Source organism: Ochotona princeps, chromosome 13 (genome assembly GCF_030435755.1).
Source record: "Ochotona princeps isolate mOchPri1 chromosome 13, mOchPri1.hap1, whole genome shotgun sequence".
Lineage (NCBI taxonomy): Eukaryota > Metazoa > Chordata > Mammalia > Lagomorpha > Ochotonidae > Ochotona > Ochotona princeps.
This window is the reverse complement of record NC_080844.1, coordinates 18078745-18105627: the sequence shown is the minus strand read 5'-3', so window position 1 is coordinate 18105627 and position 26883 is coordinate 18078745. Positions and strand designations below refer to the sequence as shown.

The 26883-nt window shown below is 40.1% G+C and overlaps 1 protein-coding gene across 7 annotated transcripts in view; it reads right to left on the bottom strand.

Annotated features, from left to right (window-relative positions):
* SGMS1 (sphingomyelin synthase 1) overlaps positions 1 to 26883 on the bottom strand; it is a 285858-nt gene that overhangs the window by 26784 nt on the left and 232191 nt on the right. For all 7 annotated transcript variants that reach the window (XM_058671229.1, XM_058671232.1, XM_058671231.1 and 4 more), the window contains one exon: positions 3665 to 4518. In XM_058671229.1, coding sequence (XP_058527212.1) covers positions 3665 to 4287 — 623 coding nt within the window. In that variant the 5' untranslated portion in view covers positions 4288 to 4518. The remainder of the gene's footprint in view (positions 1 to 3664; positions 4519 to 26883) is intronic.

Genomic DNA, 26883 nt, shown 5'->3' with positions numbered 1-26883 from the left:
ATGGAACACAAGTCATGGTTTCTTGAAAGAGTCCACCATCCTCATCACCTAGCACAAACACATTCAACATGCAAACGTTAGCAGTCTAGGCTGCCATCCTGTTCTACCACCTGGACTATTACAACAGCATCCAGACCTGTCCGTTGGTTCTTTACTCCCTACCATAGCAGGCAAAGTCATTCTTTCAAAGCATGGATGTGTTCTCATCATTTTCAACCTATGACACTTGCAGTGAAATCCAAACTCTTGACCCATGATGGCTCCTTGTTCCACCACTCACATGGTGCTGACCTCCTGTGTTCTGGCTTTCCCCTAGCTAACCTGGCCACACAAGCCTGTTGCTCTTCAAGCAAGCCTCAGGACATTTGCACGTGTTGTGACTCCTACACAGACCCCTGCCCTCAACATCTGCATATATCCCCTCTTGATTGATTCAAGTGTCTGCTCAACTGTGACCTCAGTAAAGGTCTTTTCTAATCACTCAGTTTGGAATGCTACTCTTTCCATATTATGTTTAACATTTACCAGTCCTTGACATTACCCTATTCTCCATTTCCCTCACACCACCTGGTATCACTCTTTCAGTTGTTTCCTGCCTGCTTACCCTGGCCATAATATAAATACCACAAGGGTGTTGGAGTTCTCTACTCACTGGTTAGGGCTTGGATAAATTTTAAATGAGCACTTTCTATGTGCTTCTATGTCCCAGATGCTCTATCAGGCAATGTGGTAATAAAAATGAATGAGGGATGGTATCTAGTGGTTTTCCTCCACAGTCTGACACAAATGTGTATTTCTTAGGGATTTTTCCAGGTCAGTGGTTTCTAAGTTCAATTTTAAATGGAGAGGAAATATTGTTCATAATTTCAAAAACTAAACAAGATCTCAAGGAAAGCATTACTGTGGCTTGACCTTGCAATATCATAGAAAGCCTATGTGGCTAAATGTATATACTAACATATACACAATGTAGACATAAAGACAGATGTTAAGAATGAGAAGAGAGAAAATTTTTTCCAGTATAGAGAAACAAAACCTATAATCAGCAGGAAAAGAAAATTGAATGCAATATAAGGATATAAACAGGTGTCTCAAATTCAGCATGTCAAATATCTGGCTAAACAGTGTTTTGCTGGAGACACTGGTAAAATACTTCACTATGCAACAAAAAAAGTCATCCTCTATAGTTTCATCTTCAAATTGTCTCTAAAAAGTGAAAAGGGTATAACAGGCTGATTTTTTTTTTTCAGAGCTTTGGGACTCTCAAATCAAAACAAAATGTCCCAGACTGGCCCAACAATCTGAATTCTGATGAGTTGTATAAAGCAGGAGTCAAGACTCCTAAGAGTCCCAAAAGAAGCGCAGGTTAACTCACTATTACATAGAGTATTTCATAACCAGAATAATCCATTTTTCCAAAACCCTAGATAAATTAAACTGCTATACATCAACAGTCTAAACTGGGAACAAGGTGTTTGGGGTGGGGGGACAGGGGAGGTAGTGACACTGGGAAACTCACCCTTCTCTAAGTTCACTGACGCCTACTGCCTGCCTGACTTGTCCTTTCCCCTACCTCCTACAGGTGTGACAGGCCACAGACACTGAAGAAAAGTTACCATGCTGGAGATGGGGAACCAAAGACGTGCCCAGTGAATGGAGAAGGGGTAGGGCTATTCAGAATTACCTTACCAATCTGCTTCCATTTCCCATATCCTCACCCTGACAGAGGTACAAGCCAAAGAGAAGACTTCAAAGAACTCTTAGATATATTCTGGGCAAAAGTGATCTAAAGCTAATAAAAATCCAAACATAACTGGCCTGTCCAATAAGCACAACAGAAATCTGTTAGGCTGAGAGGCCATTAGCTGATCTATCAAGTCACAACTGGAGAAAGAACCCAGTCATCAATCACATTTTAAAGACACAATCAACTGGTCTACCACTGCTCAGCAATTTAAATACATCAATGACCATAAGTACCAGAGAAAGATGGACTTGTACAAACTAAAAATAGAGACTGGAAGAAACTTCTCTGCTGGGAAAACATACATTAATACACCTCTAAAAAGAAAATCACTTCTATGGTGAGCACATGTTCCTAGCTCAAGAATAAAATTACCTAGAAGTTACTGTTCTGTGAATGATCTGGATTTGTAGCTTGTATGCTCTACTCAAAATTTTATTTCAGGGCAGTAAATTTATTCCAAAAAACATATTCACAAAAACAAAGGATCAAATTCAAGAAAAAGCTTAGAAAGCATTCCCCTGAGTTGGCCTTGCCTTTGTGGAAAAAAAAAAAGGTAGTGGCATTTCTTTTAAGGTGCTTCCTAGGGAAGAGATTTAAAAATCAAAAAGACTGAAGATTAGCTGTGAAAATAATGTATTTAATAAAGTCTGAGCTCACCAGGTTTCTAAAGCCCATTTCCTACTTATTTAGACTCTCAAACCTAAAGCAACAAGAACCGGCCTTCCACCACATCAAATGCAGCTCAGATCTATCTCAAATTTTGCTTAAAAACTAATTTTTTTGAGGGGTTGGCTTAAACTCTGGGATCATCACAAATTAGCCTCAAATAAACACTGACTACCTAAAATGGTTTTGTTTGTACCCATGCAAGTTAAGATAATCCTTCCCTGGAAGAGGACTTGCTTTATTTCCATTTATAGACATCATTTAATAAGGTTAAAAAAAAAAGCCTTTACAAAATATACCAAAGCTCACCATTTCTGCCAGAGAAATTTCAGCAGATTGTTTCTATTTCCTGAAGATGATCAATATTCCTTCACACTGTAGATCATCATACACACTTAATCAAAGACACATTCCTTAATAATTTGTTTCCAGCCACCATGCAGGGAAGCCATAAGAATATTCCACTGGGAGTGGGTTTGTGAGGAGGAATTGCACACCAAAGACAAGAGTAACGTAGATTTACTTTGCTACAGTTAACCCAAATACAGTTAACCCAGAGACAATCCATGTCGAGTTTAGAGAAAGGGTTGTGAAAGCTATTTTTATCCCAATGCTAAATGGAGATGCCTATTTACCTTCCTGAGAAACTAGAATAGAACAGCCACATCTTAGAAGGTGGAAATATAACAACTTCATCCACATCCCACCTACCCAAACAAAAGCATACCGTGGGGATATAATTTTCTCAATAATCCCAGTTACTCCGAAATAAGTATTTTAAGTTTTCAATGAGAAACAGCTTTACATGCATATTGCTGAAGTCCCAGATGTCTGTGTGGGAAAATCTACTCAGCTACTCTGCCATTCACAAGGATCAGGCCAATTGTCACCAATGTATTTAATGGGTTAATAACATCAATCAAGATTAAGTGGTTTATCTGTTGGTCCAAAGCATATACTATCTGAAGATGTTTGAGGGTTTTCATTCTTGGTAGGCAAAAATCAAAACATCATCTCTAACAGTACTATCTATTATTCTGTACAAAACTGGCAATAGGCACAGCATTTTCTTTAAGATGCCAAAGCCTGAGTTAACGCAACAGGAAGTATTATTGAAAAAGAAAAGGGGGAAAAAACGGAATTAAACGAGTTAATACCAACTGCCTGGCAAATTTTACTTCTAAATAATAATTATATGTTTGGAATGCAAACATTGCAATTGTTGTATTTTTGTGTTTTTACTGTACTTACTTGTATTTTAAAAGCAGCCACTGAATTAACCAAAGTCCTACAAGGATCATGCCGTTAATTTCACAAATAGAAAAGGCCCACTGCACCCGGTTAAAATGGTCAAAAAACGTGTCCGGTAGTGGAGGCTGCACCTCCTTAGGAGGTACTCGTTCATGGACGACCGAGATCATCACTGTGGTGAGAATAAAACAGGAAAGTGCATAAAGAAAGGCCAGAAATGTCTTGCCCCACTCCATGGGGTACTGAGAACGCTCTGGTTCTGGCATGGGGATCTTTATCATCTCTTTCCTATACCCATTTGGCATTCCATTGGGTTTAATCTTGATGCTGAAGTTGCCATCAGGGGTAGGGATGTCCACACCAATGTTGAGGTGCCCATTGGCATGGCCGTTCTTGTGTGCTTCCATGTGGTGCTCCATTTTCAGGGTCTCTATCATGTCTAGGAGCCGCTGCCCATTGTCAGAGGAGACTAGACACAAGGGGGGTTTTTTAAAATCTTCCTGGGTTAGGTTGATCAAATCCAGGCCTGTAAAATGCCCCAGAGGTTCACAGTATTCTGGCATGGCATTCTCCAGCAGCCAGTCTGCCACCTTCTTGGGTGACCAATAAACCACTTCCTTCATTGTACTGGCAGACAACACGCAGTCTCCAGTTCACTCTCGGCAGGTCAGCAGTCACTATTTCTACAGGGCAGGACACTGTCCCTTCTTGGCTCATTCCTTCTGTCGGGCCCCATGAGCAGCGATCTGTTTGACAAGATGGTAAGGGCCGTTATTAAACACTTCATGTAGCTGTCCAGGGTTTCTGAGATCCCAAGCATTAATTCACCTCATTCTTCAACAGGACTCTTCATTCTGCAGAGGCAAAAGAAAAGATCACAGGGTGGTGGGAATCCCAAATCAATCATCCTCAAATGCAAAATTTCACATGCATAAGAAAAAATAAAAGCGCTATTATCAGGAAACACCACAGCTTTCAAATTTGTGTTAGTTTTAGGGACCACAGAATCCTGGTTATAGTCTTCTTTGACACTGCATAGAACTGTATCTGACTGCAGATAAGGTCAAAGAGGACACATTTTACAAGTCACTTTTCCTAAGAAATATTTCAACAGTGCTTTGGGTACTGCCTCCCCCACCGCCCGCCAGATCTGTGGTTCCTTTAAACTTACATGCTACTGCGGTAATCTCAAAGATCATGACAAATTTGTTTGGTGTCTTTCTATCTGATGAAGAATGTTTTAAAATGTACACAATGCAGAGCAACTTAATACAAAGGGTCTGCAAAAAGTTCATAGAGTGACTACAGTGAATGTAAAACCATGCATACATTTTAGTTTCTGCAACAAAATAAACTTATCTTTTAAGCTATCTTTTTCCACAAGTATTATGAAGAAAATTATAGAAACACAGGAGTTTCAAAATCATTTGGTCCCATAATTCTGTACTCATTTATAAAAAAAGAAAACACTGAATTTTCTTTTCCAAATATATTCAAACCCAAAATGTGTACATCATGAGTTGTCCATGCAGGTGTTGGGGCTGAGGCACAGGTGATGAGAGCTGCCTTGGTCCTTCCCGCTCTCTTATCCTCCTACTTCTAGCCCCTAGAGGTTTCCGTGGAGCTATACAGTTTGAAAATCTAGAATCTGATCTATCTCCCTATTTTCAAATGAAGAATGTGATTCCTAGAAAAGTTGGGGAGCTTGCACATAATCAAATCACAGAGACCTTGATAGAATCAAAAGTGAAGTTTCTGATTCCTGGTTCATTTTATTTATTAAAATACTCAACCAACAACATTGTAGAAATCAAAAGGCACCGTGCTGCTCAAAAGCAGGGTTCACACAATTTTAAATGCACATGTAAGTGATTTATATCAATGTGTCATAAATGTGACCCTTTCACAATAACAGTGAATAAATGTAATACTGCATAAAACAAGGGAAAAGTAACATATCAAATATTAACTGAAATTAATGTGATTCTTGGGGTACTTCTACTTTTCCCCATGTCAGTTTTCTTTAATAAACAATCACTGAGAATGAAAAAACAAGAATGGGTTATAAGAAAAGCCCTGACTCTGATGAAACTTCATGGTGAATGAGACAGTGTGACAGGAGACACACTGCCATTCTGTTGTTACAGCAGCCCATGTATTCCCACTATGCAAGCCTCAGCTATTCCATCTGTAAAATGCGAGTCATCCAATGCTCCCTTCACAGGGTTGTTGCTGTCAGCGCTCAAAGCATACAACCTGTTTTCAAAGCTGTAATTTTAGAGAATCCACTAGTGTACATAACCACTCTTTTCCTTCCTCAAAGTATCATTTCCAACAGCTACTGTCCACTCTATCTTGCTATGAAAGTAACACTGATCCCCACGTGGCTAATTTGTTTCAAATGATCAAGGTATTAACTACAAAGTAAAAACAGTGTGGACAGTTCTAAGGGTTTAAGAGTTGTGAACGATTGATGACACTGGCCCCCTAAGTATGTTCTTGCAGAATAATAAAAAATGTTATGTGATTTAAAAAAATACACCTAAATAAGCTTAAGAGCTGCATACTGGAATCTCTTCTGGCAACTGTAGTACATAAAAAGATGTTCAAATCTCAATGAAACCCTCCAGGAAAGAAAGTGTTGCTGGGATTTCTCAAACTGACTCCATCAAGGCTTTCTCATATCTTTATCCCAGGCTGGTCCTTACTAAGCCCCAAAATATAACTACGGAATGAGGGTAGACAATACAATTCCTGCAAATTGCTTCATCCAAATGACACACAATCAGTGATATTAACAGCTTTAAAAGATAAGTCCAGTCCCACAAAAGAACTGGGTGACCCCTCCACCCCTGCTGGACATCACAGTGTGATGCTCTTCCTTAGCACTCCTTGCCATGAGGAGCCTGTCTAAACTTCCCCAGGAGCCTCTGAGCAAGTACACTAAAACTGCTACAAGCTCCAGCACCACCTGACTCACATATCCAGGGCTCAGGAGGTACACAGCCAACACACTCAACATCTCTGAAAGTCTCCCACACAATAAGCAAGCCTAAATGCTGCTGAGATAGAACTACTTGAAAACAACCTGGATGTTCAAGGACAGTAAGATGAACATTTTCTATGGGGAAATATCAGAACCAGAATGAATCTTTGACCACTTCAAATGCCACTAGTCGTGTCCAGTGAATGATGAGAAGACAAGCTTGCTGAATGGGAGTCCTGGCACAAGGTTGTGCATGAAGGGCTTCTCCTCTGATCCTTCTCAGCAGGGCACATCCAACAGCTTGAGGTGTGTAAGTCTTGGAACAATTCTCAGTGGAGCACTAGGGTCTAAGGCAAATGAACTCAACAGGCTTTATGTCTAAGTTCTTCATTTTTCTCTTGACCACACAGAAACTACCAGCACCTCAGAAGCAAAGACACCACACTGAGGCAAAAGTACTGTTTTACTTCTCCTTGATGAGAGGAACAGACACACACTCTCCTTTCAGGAGATAACAGGCTTTAAAGGGAAATACACACAAACAGAAGACAATCTGCATTGCAGTCATTGTAAACATCCACCTAATCTTGCTGAGGTGAGCCCATTAAGCAGTTTAGATATCAAGATAAGCTAATGACTCCCACCAATCAATCCTTGCCTCCTCAAGACAGCCCTTTTGACTTTTCCAGCTACACTTTCTCAACAAGGCCCCTGTGAGACCTAACTCACTCACTTCCTTTCTTTACAAAATCACTGCTCCATTCTGACCCTTGGCATCTTCTGGAAAACAGGACAAGCTACCTTATCTACCTCCACATCGGCTGCTCCTGTTGAGAAGATCCAAACGCAATAGGAGTAAAAGTTGTAAATAACCTCAAGAAAGGTCTCTTACTTTCTCTGCAATGTCTCACTTCTTTTCTCATCCCCAATCGGACCCACGGTGACATTTAGAATTTACAGAAGCTGACACTTTCTTAGTGCATTTGTGAAATCTAATCATTTCAAAGCACACAGCCTTCCAAATTTCATGTTTTTTTTTTTTGTTTTGTTTTGTTTTTAAGATTGTATTTTTACTGGAAAGGAAAATTTACTGAGAGAAGGAGAGACAAAGATCTTCCACCCACTGGTTCATTCCCCAAATGGCCTCAACAACTGGGGCAGAGCGGATCCAAATCCAGGAGTCAGAAACTTCCTCGGTTGCTTTCCCAGGCCATGAACAGACAGCTGGACCGAAGTGGAGTAGCTAGGACACGAACTTGTGCCTATATGGAATTCTGGTGCTTGCACACAGAGGATTAGTTAGTTGAGCCATCACATCTGGCCATTACACGAGCTTTGAAGTATGGAAATATAGGGATGCACATTGATTTCTCGTAGATAATGCAGTTGCAGGGGGTGAGAAGACAGTCCTGTTCTCCTACACTCACAAACCCAATTTGCAACATACTAGCTGTGTTTCTAGAAAGCAAAAGAAGGGGCCAGCACTGTGACATAGTGCGTAAAGCTGCTACCTGTGACAATGCCAGCATCCCAAATGCACATTGGCTGCTCTGCTTCTGATCCAGGTATCCATTAATGTGCTGGGGAAGGCAGTGTAAGATGGCCCAGGTGCTTGGGCCCCCAGGTGCTGAGTCTCCACTTGGGAGACTCAGAAGAAGCTCCTGGCTCCTGACTTCGGCCTGGGGCAGCACCCAATGTTGCAACCATTTGGAAAGTGAACCAGTGGATTAAAAATCTCTTGCTCTCCTTCTAATCTCTATAACTGCCTGTTAAATAAAATAAAAAATCTTAAGAAAACCCAAACAAGCAAGCCAACAACAAAGAAAGTAAAGGTGAAGGCAAAGTATTATTTTCACACCTAGATTCCACACACTCTATGTGAGGCTGGGTTCAGAAAACAACCACGACATTATCAGTCAGAAAAGCCATCTTGAATCTATTACTGGAAGAAGGTTAAAAAATAACACATGGACCAAATTATTAGATCTGTTTTTCATAACCAGGAAGATTGAAAGAATAAAACCTAGACATATTCTCTTTACCCCAGGATACCACAGAATTTGATATACAAGAAATGCTGTGATTCTTGCTTATCCATAATTCTGAGATAAACTCAGTGAAGTCCAGTGAGACTGTACTTTAAATTCTCATAAACAGCAGAAAGTTGGTCCTGAGGCTAGACAGAGACCCAGGATGTGTTTCAGAGCTCTTCTGCTGCAAAACAGTTGAGAGCTTCACAGAAGGGGAGTCGAGGCTTCTTTCAAAAAATGATGATGGCATACAGGATACAAACAAGGAACAGCAGCACATGTTCATTAACAGCTCAGCAGGATTTTCTTTCTGGCTTCAATCAAGTGAAAGACAAATATACTCAATTCAATTTGGCTTCAATTCTTAAAATAGATATTTTAGTCCTAACATTAAAAAGTCATCAGATAATGTGCCATGTTACTGTATGAACTACTTACATTTCATTATCAAAACAAGATCTTTTGAACTAAAACACAGGTTAAAGTAATCACTTTAAGCAGTGAAAAATTAATCAAGCAAAATCATTAAATAAATCATTTATAAACAATTGCTTACCCATTTTTAAAAAGAAAGCATTATGTAATTATTTGAGAGCAGAGGTACACACACACACACACACACACACACACACACAGAAATTCCTTCTGCTGGTTCTCTCCTTATATGGCCACATTGAGCCAAACCCAGCAGCCTGGAACTCCACTGGGTTTATCCTTTCAAAAAGAATCTATTCTCTTCTTACCTGTCCCTGTGTAGAAATCATATACAGTGTTGTGTTAACTACAATCTATTGTCTTAATTGCAAACTGAACATGAGTTTCTAAGAATTTGAGTAACAAAAAATAAGCCACACAACTACTCATGGAGCAATTGCTCAGAAAATTCCTCTCTAATGCTTGCTCCATCATTGACTCATATTCCAACCCCAGCATCTTGTTCCAGCCACTAATTCCATTAGCTAAAAGGAACTTACATGTACTTGTCTATGTTCTAGAAAGCATACATCAATATATACAAATAATGCAAGAAATGATTATACTAAACAAAATTTATTTTTCCCTTGCAGATCAAAAGGACTTTTGAAACGGGTGCCAGGAAATTAAGAATTGAGTGTGTATAATTTTTTAAGGTATGATGCTAAGCAAACACTACCTGCTGGTCAGAGGTTTCTCAATGCTAATCATGGCAAATAAAAGCAGGAAGCAGGCATCTCACAAACAGAAGTCTTACAAGCAGAGTTACAGGGAATGCAACTTTCCACTTCTCATGTCCCGTCTCTGGCAGCAAAGGCCAAAGTAACACAGGGTACACATACGCTTTTACTCTGTTGTCTGAGAAATTTAATGCAAGATCAAAATTTTATTGACATTAACATTTTGCTTATATTTTACAATAGGAAACTACCTGTAGGTACTCTGCTAGAATCCAATAAAAATTCAGAATCAATGCTGTATTAGGATGAGACACCCCATCTGCCCTTTTGTTAAAGCTTCAATTTCAGATAAAGGTCTATATATTTACTAGAACCTTCTATAAAAATCAACAATAGGCTAACTTACCTGTTAAGAAAATGTAGCCCATTGAAATGTGAGGAAAATATTTGATTCTTCTCTATTTTAATTTTGATTGCTCCCAGATGTCTTTGTCCAAACCAGTCTAATCAGCTTGTGAATTTGTCACTCGACATTTGAAGAATTAACTCAAATAGAGCACACTATGTCACCTCAGCAACACAAATGGTTACAGTAACAACCACGTAATTAAAGCTGAATGTCTATACATTTACTTCACTCTGCAGTGGAGGAAGTTCCAGATTACTTTTTGATGCTCTAACCTTTAAACTGCCCTTTATTTTGATTTGATATTACATGCTGTGCTCACAATTCCACAGTTCTTTTCTGGTTAGCAAATAAAAATCATTGTGTATGGAACATGCTCCTTCAGCTAAGAGCATGCTGACCTACTTTGTTTAGAAATAAGCAGGGCTTTGTGAAAATGCACACTTGGGCTGTGAGGCCTCATGTGATACGCTGTTTGCTCTCCTCCACACCTTACTTAATAATGCTTAATACTTAAGGTTTTGCAACACCTAAATTTTTCCTTCTTCCTCCTCTTACATAATGATGCTTAATACTCAGATTTTGCAATATCTGAAATATACTCCCTCTCTGCAACTGCTCTATACATTACCTAACTTGTAGTCTCCCTGTCAATGCTCTCCCCAGCAACAGGCACTACTCTGGATTACATCATCCTTCAATGTTCCAGAGGGAAGGATATGAATTCTGGCTGACACAATAAACATAATGACAAGAAATCAGCTATGTCAATTCCTAGCTCTAATTGCTTCTGAGAGTATGAAATACAAAACAACCCTAAAAGTTTTTGTTAAGCGAATAAACAGATTAGAAAAACAGTATCTTCTTTTGTAAACTCCTGTTATAAATATCACAAAGGAAAGTCCAGAAGTTTATATGTATCAATTTCTTAGCTGTTAGCTTTGAGTAATAAGATCACACACAGTTTTGTCTTTTTCCCCATTATTTCCTACTTCTCTAATAAATATGTTAATTATCCTAGGTGGGGGAAGGCATGGTGTTTTTATGAGCATATTCTATTTTTAAATTTGTAGGCTGAATTTTAAAAATAAAAATTAGCATTCCCTATACTTGCTTTCTTTAAAAACATGAAGTGGGCTTGCAGATTTCTACAATGATTGGAACCTTTGACCTTTTTGTATAATTGGGTTTCCAAACCCTTCAATAAGGGTCCCAAGAAGTAACGCCAATCTCCAACAAAGATACAGTTGCAATCTGAATCCAAGGCATAAAGTAATTTCAAAATTACACATTCCCAGAAAACCACCAGATATCAAAATTACAACTCTTCTATCACTTAGATTTTCTTCCACATCCATTCATCCATGTTACTGCAAAGTAGGAACAAAAAAATACTGGAAAGTTCTTTCTGTTGTCTTTACCATAAGGACAACTTGGCGAGCTCCACTGACAACTAATCATGGAAGTTTCACCACGGGCTTTCACTCTGAGGATAATCTATTCTCATTCATCAGATGAACTGGCTCTCAGGGTCTGAAACCAGCAGGACTATTTTAATATTTGCTTAGTTAATCTGCAGAACTTGGACACAGATCTTTTTAGCGGCACTCAAGAATGTTTGAGTACAGTCAGTGTTTCCAAATCCCATGAACTCTCCCATGAGCTGATGTGCACAGAGCTAATCTGGTTTGACCTGAGAAGCTTGGGAAAGACTAATACAGACTCTCCATTTCCAGTGCATGACATTCTGTTTCTTCCTTTTATTCTAATTTTTTTTTTTAAATGAGAACTAAAATTCTTCTAATTTGCTGCTCATTTATGACAGGAACAACAAGATTGCATGTGCCTCTGAATTTGTCAAGGGAAGTCGAACAGTTTAGGTAAAGCCTGAGCTCCATGTTTCTGCCTGCTGTTCTGCACAAATTCCAATTGAGGGCTTTTAGGGTCTGTCAGCAGTGGCCTCAGGTGACATAGTTCTATAGTAAATGTAGTCCTGAACTGCAGTAGAGCTGCAAAAAATAAAGATTAGGTATCTGATGGGGAATTTAGTAGGCGCAAAATAATGGGGATTACTCAAAGCCACAATAGAAGAAAAAGTTCCAACTTTTGCTCCTTTATTCCCTTCCCTTAAGAAAATCCAACAGTGACCAGACAAGAGCCTGAGGGTAGAGTGGAGCTAGCAACTGGAGGTTGGAGATGGTGACAGAGCCAGTGTCACAAGAGAGGAATGAGGTCACTTTGCCTTATCTTTCTCTTAGTCCAGGGCAAGCAGATACAAACCAAACAAAACGAAACTAAACCAAACCATACCAAAAAGACAAAAAGACTACCCAGAGTTCATTCTACTGAATTCTCAAATTCAGATTCTTTCAGGGACCAAGCAGGCAAGTCAAGCTGGTCACAGAGAACATGGAAAGGTGAGGGCAGTAAAAACTATACTCAAGGCAGTTAGTTACAGTTTGATTTCCTAAATGACAATAAACCAAAAACACATTAACTGAATGTGGCCCATGGATTGCCACTTTGTAATTCCACTCAGTATCCCACCCAGTCTATCTAATCAGTCACAAATTCCTGGAAATCCCACCCTGAAGGCTCTCTCCAATTTGTGCCCCCTTTCCCATACACATCTGCTTGTTTCAGTTTCTGCTTCCAGCCTGGTTCAGTCATAATCCATGGCATTCTGCTCTCAGATGGCCTTTCTGGTGCATTAATCCCAGCTCCTTGCTTGATACTCAACACCCCTAGTGGCTCCCTCAGCCCCAGGGACAATGGTCAGAATCCTGGGCCAGGCCCCAATGCCTTTACCTTCACCTTTACCTTTGAGTCTTTCCCTTTGAGCTCTGGGCATGTGTTAAACCCTTACCCATGAGGTTCATCTGTTCTCCTCTAAACCATTCACTGCATACCTTGCCAGTTTTCTTCCTATGAAGGTACTTCACAAAGTTTCTGGAAAAGCATAATTAAAGGTAAGATTGGGGGCTGGCATTGTGGTACATCCATCTCCAGGTTAAATTACTGACTGTGACATCAGCATCCTACATGGATGCCAATTTGAGCCCCAGCTGTTCCACTTCCAGTCCAGCTCCTTCCTAATGTGCCTGGAAAAGAAGCAAGAAGATGGCTAAAGTGCTTGAGTCTCTGCCACCCAAGTGGGAAACCTGGATGTAATACCAGGCTCTTGGCCTCAGCCTGACCCAACTCTGGCCCCTGGGCCATATGGAGAGTGAGAGAATGAAAGGTCTCTCTCTCTGTCTCCCGTACTTTGTGTGTAACTACCTTTCAGATAAATATTTGTAAAAAAAAAAAAAATCTACATAAAACATGATTACTCGAAATTTAATACCACAATCAGCTTTAAGATAAAGGAGTTTCTTGTGCATCAAAAGGAGAATAATCTAAAAGGCAAAGTGGAAAGACAGAGTGAACACTAAGGGACTGGAGGGACCTTGAACCCCAGTAACTAGAGATGATATCACCAGATTCCAGCCAGAACAGGAAACAGGAACTTGTGTCCAGCTTCTAGAATGAAATCAGTACCAAGACTCTTGAATAAAAAAAAAGATCCCTTAAAAATTAGAAAAAAAAAATGGACTGATGACGTAGGCACACAATAATATAGTTGAAAGACAGCAACATGGTATGAGATTTTCAATAAATGAAATTAATGTGAATGCAAAAATGCTCCTTATAGACCCCAGCAGGCAGAAGCCTACCAGACTCCCATACAAAAAGCAATATCTGCTGCGGATTAGCAGACAGGTGCAAATTAAGTCCCTGAAGAAATGACCCGCCAGAAGGGAGACTTGGCAGACATGACAAACAAGGAGTTTAGGAAACTATGGATTTAAAGAACATGATGTGAAGACTTATAAATAAATATAACAGTGAAGTAAAATAAGCAATTTACCCATAAAGATAAAACATCATAAAAAATACAATAAGCCAAGTGTGTTTCAAGACGAAACAGGAAGATCCTAGTTTCTCTTGTAGCCTGTGACCCACTGATAGCTCAGGAGAAGAAATCCAAGAGCAAAAACTGAAAGGAATGCCATTAGGGAGGAAAGATCAGTACTAACTCCAATAGCAACTGACTACTTCTTCAGACCGCAAAGATGCCGAGCAATCAAGCACCCCATTTTCTTTATTAGGGGAAAGAAATACAAAACTGAATATAATCCATCAAAGCATGAATCAGATTTCAAAAAAGGCATACACTACCTCTGAAAATTCTGAAACAACATGAAAACAAATATGGCATTGTGAATAGAAGAGGCAGTAAAAAAGAGCTTCAGAAGTGGGTAAACAGATGGACTAGCGACAGTGACCTTGCAGCCCTAAGAGAAGCAGACCCCAGGCCGGCAGAGGGAAAAAACAGGACCTAACGGGATTTATGTAACAGGAACCTTATTAAGTAAAGGGGAATTGGTGGAATCTGGTAATTTTTTAAATGGAGCTAAAAACAGAACTGTCTGAAAAACCATTCAAGAAGGTACCTCTCAGTCCTCCCTCCTCACAGGTCGGCAGCTGTCCCTGCTCCACACTAGTGAAGACCTCAGCTGATTTTCCACAAAGACAAGCAGACAGTCTCCTGAATTGGAGACATCTAACATCACTGAAAACAGTGCTCCCGTGCTGAAAACAAGGGTACACGTTGCAAACAGATGGGTAAGTAGGACTTCCCCTCACCCTCAACAGGCACCTATGATCACTTCCAGAGAAAAGAGCACAGAACACTGATGGTCTCATGCTGCAACCCACATACACATGCTCCCCCAAATGCAGAGCATTTCCAACAGCATTCCAGATACTTACTTCGAAAGATATGAAAATCATAACTTAAAAATAAACAAACCCAAACATTATAAAAAGCTCGTGTAATACATAGAAAAACCAGAGACTGAAAAAACAAAGCCACTGAAAAATGGAAGAAATGCATTTCCAAGGAGTTAGATATGCAACAAAAACTAGGTGACACCAAAGGAAGGAAAAAGAATGTAGAAAATCAACAGGAAAAAAAAAGTTGGAAAGAATCTCTTAGAAAGTGGAACAGAAGAAGCAAAATTGAGAGAAAAGACTATTTAAGAAGTTATCTAGGAATTTCAGTATCTGAATGGCAGAGTACAGGAGGGGGAAAGCCCCAAAGATTTGGAAATCTTTTAATCTAAAAATAATCTAAGAAGTCATTTAAGAAAATGTCTCAGAACTAAAGGAGACATGAATTGCCACAATGAGCATTCGTCATTAGTGTTTAAGCAGTGACTGAAAATACAAAACCCTTTTCTATTTCAGCTCATCCTCACTAACCATTTTAAAGTAAACAGAAAAACACAGAGCCTGCATCCTGCTCTTCAGCACCCTGGTGTGTTTTCCTGTGTCAACCCCAGCACATCTTCCAACCCCTCTTCCCTCTGTTACTGTAATTTCTAGCTCCAACCACATACAGCAATAGGAATTTAACATACGAAACAATGTCCCTGATATTGGAAAATGGAATTTAAATTGTACTTTCAATCAAAATCTTTTAAGAGGTAATGCTGTCTCTGCGATAATTTATAAATGACGAGAACAATACTATAAAGTTTACATATGTTCTTATGAATTTTTAAAAGAACTTCAGGTTTCAAGTATTTTTTCCCTTGTCTCATAACACCATAAAAAATCCTAAAAGGTTTAACATTTTACTCTCTACATTACTTCTCTAACAAAATGCTGCTGCTACTCAGATGCACTCAGGAATTGTTGGTCAGATACATCTTGATTATTTTTACTCAAAAACAAGGTCACTTTAATCATCTATGAATGGGGCAGGCGTTGCGGCACAGTGCATGAGCTGCCAGTTAACCTTATCACTGATTTGGGTGTCCCATCACTACATCTAACAAAGAAAAGCAACTATTTTCAACTACACTTTAGGGTTTAAAAATTGGAAAATGGGGCCCAGCGGCGTGGCCTAGCGGCTAAAGTCCTCGCCTTGAAAGCGCCCCGGGATCCCATATGAGCGCTGGTTCTAATCCCAGCAGCTCCACTTCCCATCCAGCTCCCTGCTTGTGGCCTGGGAAAGCAGTCGAGGACGGCCCAATGCATTGGGACACTGCGCCCGCGTCGGAGACCTGGAAGAGGTTCCAGGTTCCTGGCTTCGGATCGGCGTGCATTGGCCCATTGCGGTTCACTTGGGGAGTGAATCATCGGACGGAAGATCTTCCTCTCTGTCTCTCCTCCTTTGTGTACATCTGGCTGTAATAAAATGAATAAATCTTAAAAAAAAAATTGGAAACTTCCTAGTGCTAATAACAGATTGACACAAGGCTGAAAGGAAACAACACAATTTCTTGAGTAATAGAAAAAATACTATGTACCCTTTAAGTGATTTTAACCATTGAGGATCAGGAATGACCACTAACTGGGTACCTAAAGGCTTCCCACTCACTCACAGAATGTCTACTAAGTGACACTAACAGAATTAGTTTGACTCACTGAGGTAAAAGCAAATCTAATTTAAGAAACATGACCCTAGGGACTAACACTATGTTTCAAAATTAGCAACACCTCACAGGCCTACATAGGAAAAATCAAGTTCAAGTCTCTCCAAAAGTAAATTCCTAACTGAAAAATTCAACGTTTTGCGCAAATGCTAGAGGTATTCTGGTCGGGTCATGTTCCCATCATTCACAGTTCCTTCATCTCCTCCCACAGGTTAAAAAAAATAAAAAATATAAGGATTTCAAGGAAGTATGTATAGCTCTCTCCCAAATTTTCATGGTCCATGTTTTCTGACCCTCTTTATCCAATGACTGAGGGCTGCTAGCAGTAAAGCTCAGAGAGCAGAAGGGACACTCCCTAGCCACAAAGTGGCTACACTGGTTGTGAAGTGACTGCAATCAGGTGTGGAAGAAGGTACATCACCCACCAGAGGGCAGCACAAAGTCATCAAAACAACACAACTCCTCCCAGCACCAAACTCCAGTTCAAATGGATCTTGCAGATAACTCCCAGCAGAAGTCCTGGGCCAAGGAACACCATTGAGTAATGCAATCACAATTAACCAAAACCATTTCCTGAGCCATCAATTGATGCTCCCTGCACTGTACCTGTGTGGTTTTAACGTATATCCAGTGACTATAAGTAGCAATGTGATCATCTTGAAGTTTTCATGCAAACATAATACATGTTTGAGTTATCCTGCACTCTCAAAGACTGCCAAGCACAAGCAGTAAACATTAAAGAGAACACACTTTACCAGAAGGATTTACCCTGAGACCATCACCGTAAATATTGACTATTGTTTTTATTTGAAATTTTAACAAGACTTTTCCTTTGGTACCCATGACAACAATGTAAAACGACAAAATTAGAATCACGGAACTAGTCAACGATGATGGATGGATTGTAGAAAATTTTTAAGATTTCATAAAACCAATTAACAAAACATATAATAGTTTTTTTAATTTTTGTTTTAAAGATTTATTCATTTTTATTACACAGTTGGATATACAGAGAAGAGGAGAGACAGAGAAGAAGATCTTCCGTCCGATGATTCACTCCCCAAGTGAGCCACAACGGCCAGTGCAGCGCCAATCCGATGCCGGGAACCTGGAACCTCCTCCGGGTCTCCCACGCGGGTGCAGTGTCCCAAGGCTTTGGGCCGTCCTCGACTGCTTTCCCAGGCCACAAGCAGGGAGCTGGATGGGAAGTGGAGCTGCCGGGATTAGAACTGGCGCCCATATGGGATCCTGGCGCCTTCAAGGCAAGGACTTTAGCTGCTAGGCCACGCCGCCGGGCCCAGAAGATTTTTTAAATGGACAAGAGATTTGAACAAGCAAAACTAAGGCTGTTTTTTTTCCTTCTTTTGTATTAGCCCAAGCTAGTTCTACATTTTTCAAAGACTTTGAATATATGAAAGTACTTAGCTTATCAAAGCTCATAGAAGAGGGCCAGTGCTGTGGCACAACAGTAAAGCTGCCACCTGTGGTACCAGCATGCCATATGGGCACTGGTTCAAGTCCCAGATGCTTTCTTACAATTCAGCTTCCTGCCGATGCACTTGGGAGAGCAGCTGAACATGGCCCACCTGCTTGGGATCCTGCACCATGTGGGAGATAAAAGAAGCTCCTGGCTTCAAATCAGCTCAGGTCATTGTGGTCATTTGGGGAGTGAACCAGCAGATGAAGGATCTTTCTGTATCTCCTTCTCCTATAAATATGCCTTTTCAAAATAAATGAATAAATCTTTTTAAAAGTCTACTTTCCCCACCTTTAAAATAAGTATTGAACTACCTAGAGATTTCATAAAAATAAATTTTAAAAAATCTCTTAAACCACAGCTAATAATTTTTGGATAAGAAACAGTATTTCCTTTAATTATACCATTTCTTCACTGTTTAGACTGCTATAGGAGAGGAAAGCACCAGGGAGCCCTCTTAGTCTAACAACGTAATTTCTTCAACATTGGAAAGGAAAGAGCTATCAATTCTTACACTAAAAGGGAAGGTCAGAAAGGTTCTCCTGGTTTTTACTTTTTGCAAGGGAACCAAAATCCAGAGTCAATGCTACAATATAAAACTAAACCTATTCCAATAAAATTTATCATTTTATATTTCCATAATGATGAAAAGACTTGAGGGCTTATTCCTCTAAGATTGTATACACAGCTATCTTATCTCCTAAAATTAAATCCTTGTGCTTTTCAAAGGTATCGAAATCCTCCTTGGTGATATCTAATTGAATTTTCTTTTTATCTGAAAGGACTGAGATGTGGATTGAGGAGGGGGCCGGGAGAAGGAGAAAGTAGGGACAAGCAGAGGGGGCAATGACGAGACAGGTCTTGCACCCACTGGTTTACTCCCCAAATGGCCAAAACTCTTTTCAGGTGTCCCACGTGGGTGCAGGGATCCAAGTACACAGGCTATCATCTGCTGCTTTCTCAGTTGGATTACCAGAGAGCTGCACTGGAAGTGGAGCTGCTGGGACTTAAACTTACCATTTGGGATGTGGGTGCTACAATCAGTGACTTTTTTACCTGTTATACCTAAGCACTGGTTCGATCTAATCAGATTTTTAAGCATATCACATATGGAGGTTATTCAAGCTAAATACAGGACATCTCAGATACTTCTCAAAAGCTTCTGGAGGTTTAATTTCAACATCCTTTTGAGACGAGTTATTCATTAACCTCTACTAGTGACTGTGACATTGGTAGGAATAATATGAGAAACACAGACACACCTGAGTGACACGATATCAAGATGATCTATCTCTACTTATTTGTCACTTATTAAGGCCTGGATACAAACAGACCTGCAAGTGTCACACTCCTAACCTGTTTTCTCACTTCTCAGTTTATGATATGCTGTATCTTCCACAATTCTCTACATTAAGCACCCAAGTCATTGGACAAAAAGCCAATCTTACACATATGATATGAGAGCATTATGCTATCATAAGCAGAGAAGGCGGCAGAACTCATCCAAAGTGCCTCAGAATGTTGTCAGACAATCTAAAGCCATAAGCTTGAAAATCAGGCAGTTTAACTTTCAAATGCTGCCCATTATTTCAGTATGAAAGAGAAACAAGGAGCAAGGGAAAGCACAGATCTAATGTGTAAAAGAACCAAATGCCCCTCTTGAAAATCAAATGGGAAAAACGACAATGAGCAGCAATTAAGTAATACATCTGGAGGGACATCTCTCTCAATGAGGGGAGTAAAACTTAGCATGAGATAATCAAGATGGCAGAATAGGGTAAGGACACATTTAAACCGATGGAGAAATACTATCCAGTGTGAAAAAGAAAGGGCACATTTCAGGAAACAGGAGAGGATAGAACAACAGCAGAGTGGCACCAGGAGACTGACAAGCACAGGAAAGCAGCTGACACAACGGTGTGGTGTTGCAGTGACTGATACCCCAGTGGCGTTCAGCAAATGGCGATCTGAACTCCACCTGGAACTCCACCAGCAACAAGGTGGGACAGGGTGTTCACTGCGAACTCAGGAGGTGAGCCCGAAGAACTGCCCATACTGCTTGCCTGTTTGATTTGATCAGGAGCAGAGACAGAGCAGCAGGTCCCACACAGGCAGTGTGGGAACAGGGTAGATATCACAGCCCAGTTGGCCCCCTAGAGCTGAATTGGAAACCATTTTTAGGGAGGCAAAGGCTATGGGACAGGACTGCGCATGCACTGAGCTGGGAGTGAACTCATTTCTGGCTCAATGAACTGCTACAATGTGGCATCCCACAGACCTATCACCCAAGATAGGTCCAAGCAGCCCTCACACCTGACAGACAGCAGATCAAGAACTCTAGTAGTGGCACACGAGGTGCAATTTGGTACAGTATGGAAAAACTAAGACTGCAGGGACAACAGTGAGCTGTGCATGCGCTGAGCTTGGCAAGAAATCATTGAGCTCAGTGCATTGCACTGGTCCCACGGGGAAAATAATACCGATTATGGCATCGTACAGGTCAAAATATGTCGATGTGGCCCTCAGACCTAACAGCCAACAGGTCCTGGCAAGATCAGAACCACCAACAATCTAGTCATATAGGACACCTGGTGTCTCCCTAATCCTGGGAACTGCTCTAACAGGAAGTGGAACAAAGGTTGTACAGACAACAGTGTAGCCTCAGCACAGTATCACAGGAGGTGGAGTGGTGATCCAGGAGCTGGGCCAGAAGTACAATGACCAAGAGCAAAAGAGGAGACAAAGGCACAATGAATATTACTGAAGACTCCCCTGTAAAGGAGCAAAAGCCTTTGCTAACCTCAGAGTTAACTGAAGACAACATCAAGAAAACGGGGGATACAGAATTCAAAGCACTTGCTATAAAGCTTCTTATCTACAACGAGAAGCACATAATACAGGAGTTGAAGAAATTTAAGGAAAATGTCACATCAGAAATGAATCAAATAAAAGCTGATATATTAGAAATGAATATAGTGGAGCACATTAAAAGTACAGTGGAGAGTCTTCAAAATAGAATGAAGGAGCAGAAGAAAGAATCTCAGGATTGGAAGGTATTTCCTGTCACCACGGAGAAACAAAAAACTGGAAGCAGAGATGGGTCAGGCCAAAAAAAGTATTCAAGAACTGAAAGACACTATCAAAAGGACAAATATAAGAGTTACGGGAGCCACAGAAGGTGCAGAAAACAAAGCTGAGCTTAAAGGTGTATTCAATGAAATAAGAAGGAAAAATTTCCCTAAACTGGAGAAAGAATTGGCAAACAACATCCAGGATGTTCACAGAACTCCCAGCAGGGTTGAGCAAAGATGATATTCATCACGACACATAATCAAACTCTGTTTAATTGAACATAAGGAAAAGATCCTTAAACACGCATGTGAAAAAAAATCAACTGACATAAAGGAATGCCAATTACATTCACAGGAGATCTCTCATGGAAAATTACAGGCCAGCAGAGAAAGGAGCGACATGGTCCAGATTGTAAAGGCAAAAAATTGTCAGCCCAGGATAACGTACCCAGCAAAGCTTTCCTTTGTTTTTGAAAATGTAATAAAATTCTTCCACAGTAACGAAAAGTTTAAAAAAATATGCCTTTTCCAAACCTGCCCTACAAAGGATACCTCAAGATGTTCTCTTGACAGAGAAGAGGAATAGTACCCAACAAAACCAAAGACAGATGTGAAGAACATCACAATAAAATGACAACAGGAGACTAAACCAATGAACAACCCATTGCTACAATGACAGGACCAAATTACCACCGATTCATATTAACCCTGAATGTAAATGGCTTAAACTCATCAATTAAATGTCACAGATTAATAGACTGGATTAAAAAACAAAACCCATCAAAAAGTACAATATAGCTTATCAAGGTCAAATCTGGTAATTCATAGACAACAGACTCAAAGCGGCACTAAACAACAATAAAACTACTATATCAATGCATGAGGGGGGAATCGGGTGCGATCCTGACAACCTCTTAACAGGAGGTCATGTGCGTGGAGCAGAGGGGCACTCCAGAGTGGAGCAGGTGGTAAGGAGGAAGCTTGGATCCCAACCACGAAGACTCCCAGACCCTCACCACAAACTACTAATACGAGCAACAAGGACTATACCCCAACTGCCAAGGAGGCCACAGGGAATTGGATGCCCTCGGAGGCTGAGTACTCTGAGGTCACCCACCCCCAACCGGAGCTTCCGCAGGGGATGGAAGAAGTCCAAACACTACCTCACAGAAACCAACGTCTTCGGAAAGACAACCAGAAGCCCTGAGCGGTCAGCAGACACAGAAGAACAATAAATGTCCTTCGGGACCAGGGAGGAGAGCTTTCTCTGGTCCGAGCCTGGCTCCACCTCTGGACCCCCGCCCTCCCTCACAGTGACCATCGGGATCGCTTCGAAAACCCCTCACAGCAAACAATCATACAAACTAAAAAAAAAAAAAAAAAAACCCTAAAATAAATAGACAAACAACAGAAAGTAGAGCTTGAAATCTGACAGGAAAGAGCTGGCATGGATTGGCTCATGCCTTGCTGGGTGGGACACAAAGATTAGTCACTCCTCACCATGGTGTTGAGGATTTTCCTGCACACCCCCCCCCCCCAAAAAAAATGTTCTGCACCTTAAATGTTGACAAATATCTTGTTAGAGTTACAAGCCAGTCTAGATTATCCCAAAATCTGCCAAGATCAACAAAATTATACTTCAACACAACAAATGGCTAAATACTAAAATGAAATAGACATGCGACAGCTGAATGGTACCCTATAGCCTTTTCAAGGTATATAGCAGCCGGTCCGGTCCTGTATATAAACTAAAATTGAGATGTCAATGAGCTAATCATAGGTTGTGGTTAGGACTTGTTTTTTGTTTTTTTGTTTTTTGTTTTTTGTTTTTTTTTTTAACATACTGGTTACTCAAAACCATGTCAATTCCATAATATTGCAAATTGCTGTTGATGTTATACTGGGACTCTTAATTGACTGTGATGATATTATACCAGCTCTGACTTCGGACCAGAAATGGTCTCCCCAAGAAACTGTTCAACCCATCTGGACAATAAGTAGCTGGACTCCATGCTTAATATATGTTTGCAAGGAAAGAATCTTGATTGAATTTGAACTGTAATGCTGCATCAAGGTGGAGGAATCCACCAGGGGGGAGGGGAGGAGGAGGGGGAGGGGGATTTCCAAAGCCTATGAAACTGTCACATAATGCTAAATATTAATTTAAAAAAACCCATCAATTTGTTGCCTACAGAAGACATATTTCACAAAGATCAGCGGAAACTATAGCTCATGGATTTTGATGTCTTTTTTTTTTTAGTTTCATCTCTTCAAAACTCATTAAATTCTTCAATGACTCATAGATCATACAGTAGCATCATTTTCTTTAAGAAGGTTTTTTTATTTTCTCTTTATTTCTTCAGCGACACATTAGTCATTCAGAAGCATGTTATTTAACTTCGTGGCATTTATAATTTCTTTTTTCTTCCTGTTGCTGATTTTGTTTTGTGGCTTTCCATTTAAGTGGATGTATAGCAGCTGTGTAATGGAGACTACCATATCTAGTAGCGTGTTATTTAACTTCATGGCACTGTAAATTTCTATTTTCTTCCTGTTGGTGATTTTGTAATGTGGCTTTTCATTTATGGGGATGTATAGTAACTGTGTAATGAAGACCATCATATCCAGATGTGAGGATACAACGCAGTATGCATCTCTACTTCCAGATCAAAGTTGGACTCCCAATGAAACTTTTTACTCTATTTTGACTATAGGATGCTGGACTCTGCCATTGTCCATGCCCACAATGATGGACATACGACTGTGTATGAAGAACTATACTATAGTAAGTAATATAAGGGATCAGTGAGGGGGGAGGGGAGTTCGGGAGGGAGTAAGGAAAGTTTCAGGGCCTATGGAACTCTATCATAAATTTATAATAAGTAAAATAAATAAATAATTTTTAAAAATTATTATATATTTATTATCATAAAAAGCTAAAACTTTCAGCAGATGAGTACCTCACTTAGGACAAAAAAACAAGGTTTCTTAACAAATATTTGTTCAATGGATGAATAAGTACAAGTAGTCATTATCAGTGTATAGACAATATGAGCTATTCCTCCTAGGTCCCACCTGATGGTTATTATCCACCTTTAAGAAACAAAATTAATGTCTAAAAGAATAACAAAATAACACAGTGAACTTGAAGTTACTATATATTCCCAAATGACTATGAAGGGTTTGTGCTTCTAATCCACCAAATACATTGCATACCTACTATTAATACACTATGGAGGGCCTAGCGGCGTGGCCTAGCAGCTAAAGTCCTCGCATTGAAAGCCCCGGGATCCCATTTGGGCGCCAGATCTAATCCCAGCAGCTCCACTTCCCATCCAGCTCCCTGCTTGTGGCCTGGGAAGGCAGTCGAGGACAGCCCAAAGCCTTGGGACCCTGCACCCACGTGGGAGACCTGGAAGAGGTTCCTGGTTCCCAGCATCGGATTGGCGCGTACCGGCCCATTGCGGCTCACTTGGGGAGTGAAACATCGGATGGAAGATCTTCCTCTCTGTCTCTCCTCCTCTCTGTATATCCGGCTTTCCAGTAACAATCTTTAAAACAAACAAACAAAAAAACACTATGTATTACTGACAATGAACAATTGAAAAGCCAGGCAGAGAAGCAATAACTGGCTAATGGCAGCATATATGGGATAAGATGTTCCAAAGACTGAAACAGTAGGTAAGTACAAAAATACATGCTCAGACTAGTTAAACACAAAATATAGCAACAACCTTTGTTAGGAAGATAAATTACTTTACTTACAAAAATTTACAAAAAAAACTTTATGCCCCAGAAAGCCCATTTCTCACTTATTGAAACACTAAAGACTCAAAATACACATTCATTCATGTTCACTGAAGTCTTATTTGCATAACATTTTCCAAAAGCTCCTGAACATCCTTCACAGTCATTCAGACAAATTTGATGGTTCCTTCAAGAGAACAGCATGCCGTTATTTCAAAGAAGGAAAAGTATCCATACATACAAACATGTCTGTAATATAGAAATATTTTAATGTCTTTATTATAGCTGTGGTCATATACATTTATGTGTCTGCATGCATGTATGTAAACATAAGAAGTCTAGAAAAATACACATCCACAGGCTGGGTAGGCGAGACCAAAGAAAGCCAATAAGAGAGGGTAAGGGAGTTCCACTTGTTTAAATTTATACATAATTACCTATAATTCTTGGCTTTCTAAACAGTAAAAATTAGAACAGGAGAAAAAATAATGGTAAGAGGGGCAAGAAGATTGTCTAAGAATCTTCAAGACCACAGTGAAGGATATTCATCTTAGAGTAAGTGGCCTTCAGGAATGGTTGCCAGGAAGTCATGGAATTCACTTTCTCCTTGGGATTTCCACTTGCCACCCTCTGTGCACACCTGTCTTGTTTGGGATCTGCCCAAATCTTGCTGGCAGTAGCAATCATAGCAAGAGCAAAACATAAGGAAAACAGAAAGCAAGTGAGGCCCGGAGAACAGCTCCTTCTCCTGTCAGTAACGCTCTGGAAGCTCGGTGGCCATAAGTCGTAGAGGGACTTAGGTGACAAGGTTTCGCAGGGGCGTCTGGGTGCTCTTCAGAAGCATCACCCACACTGGACACCAGAAGAAATCTTTCTTTCAAGATCTGAGCTGAACCAGTGACAGGCTTATAGGACAGACCCTCTTGTCCTGTGACCTCTCATGTCACAAGCAGTAAAAAGATCATAGGCACAACACAATCAAGGGGAAGGGGCCATCAACTCTAGAGCCATCTTCTTGGAAAAAGCTGAGGGATATGAAGAAACACAAGTGATAGTCTACACTGTTAACTGTAAGCAAGTTTACAAGTAGTAAATGCATAGCACTTTTTAAGATACCTATTGTCAAATATTAAGTGCACAGACAGTAAGAAATTAGGTCTATATACTAAACTGACACATGTTACTCACAGCAACTTAAAAACCACATATCCTTCCATAGTTCAAAATTTATTAAAAAGCACACACTGTACTTCATGGTCAGTAAAACAGACTATAAACACGAACAGTTGTTTCAAAGCTGGATGCCCTCCCCCAAAACACACACACACAATCCTCTAATATAAACAGAAACTGAGAGCAAAGAACTGGCCAGCTGACAGACTAAATTTAGCACACAAATCTAAATTACAGATCCTCTCAAAAACAGTGCCTAAAATAGTTCTGGCCTTATGAAATGAAACTTCTCAGGCCTGACACTCTGGGCCTCATTTTATGAGCTTCTAGTACTATCAAGTGGTCCCAGGAATAATACATTAGTAAAAATAGCAACAGAACATATGAGTTGATACCACGTCCTGGCTCCCTGCAATTCATTTTCCATATTTAGATGAAACATCGAACACACACAAACCAATTTAGCAAGGGTCAGAGGGCTTAGAAGCCCTCTTCAGGCACCTAATAGGATCAGGAATCATAAACAAGGGTAAAATGGTTTCTCAAGAAAAGCAAAGTTTACTTAAAAAAATGTTGAAATCTTCTATTGCTGTTTTTTTTAATTATTAAAATTTCTTGCAAAAATTTTGCTTAAGTATATTGCACCCATTTTAGAGATGAGGACACACAGACTCAGAATGTGATCTGATA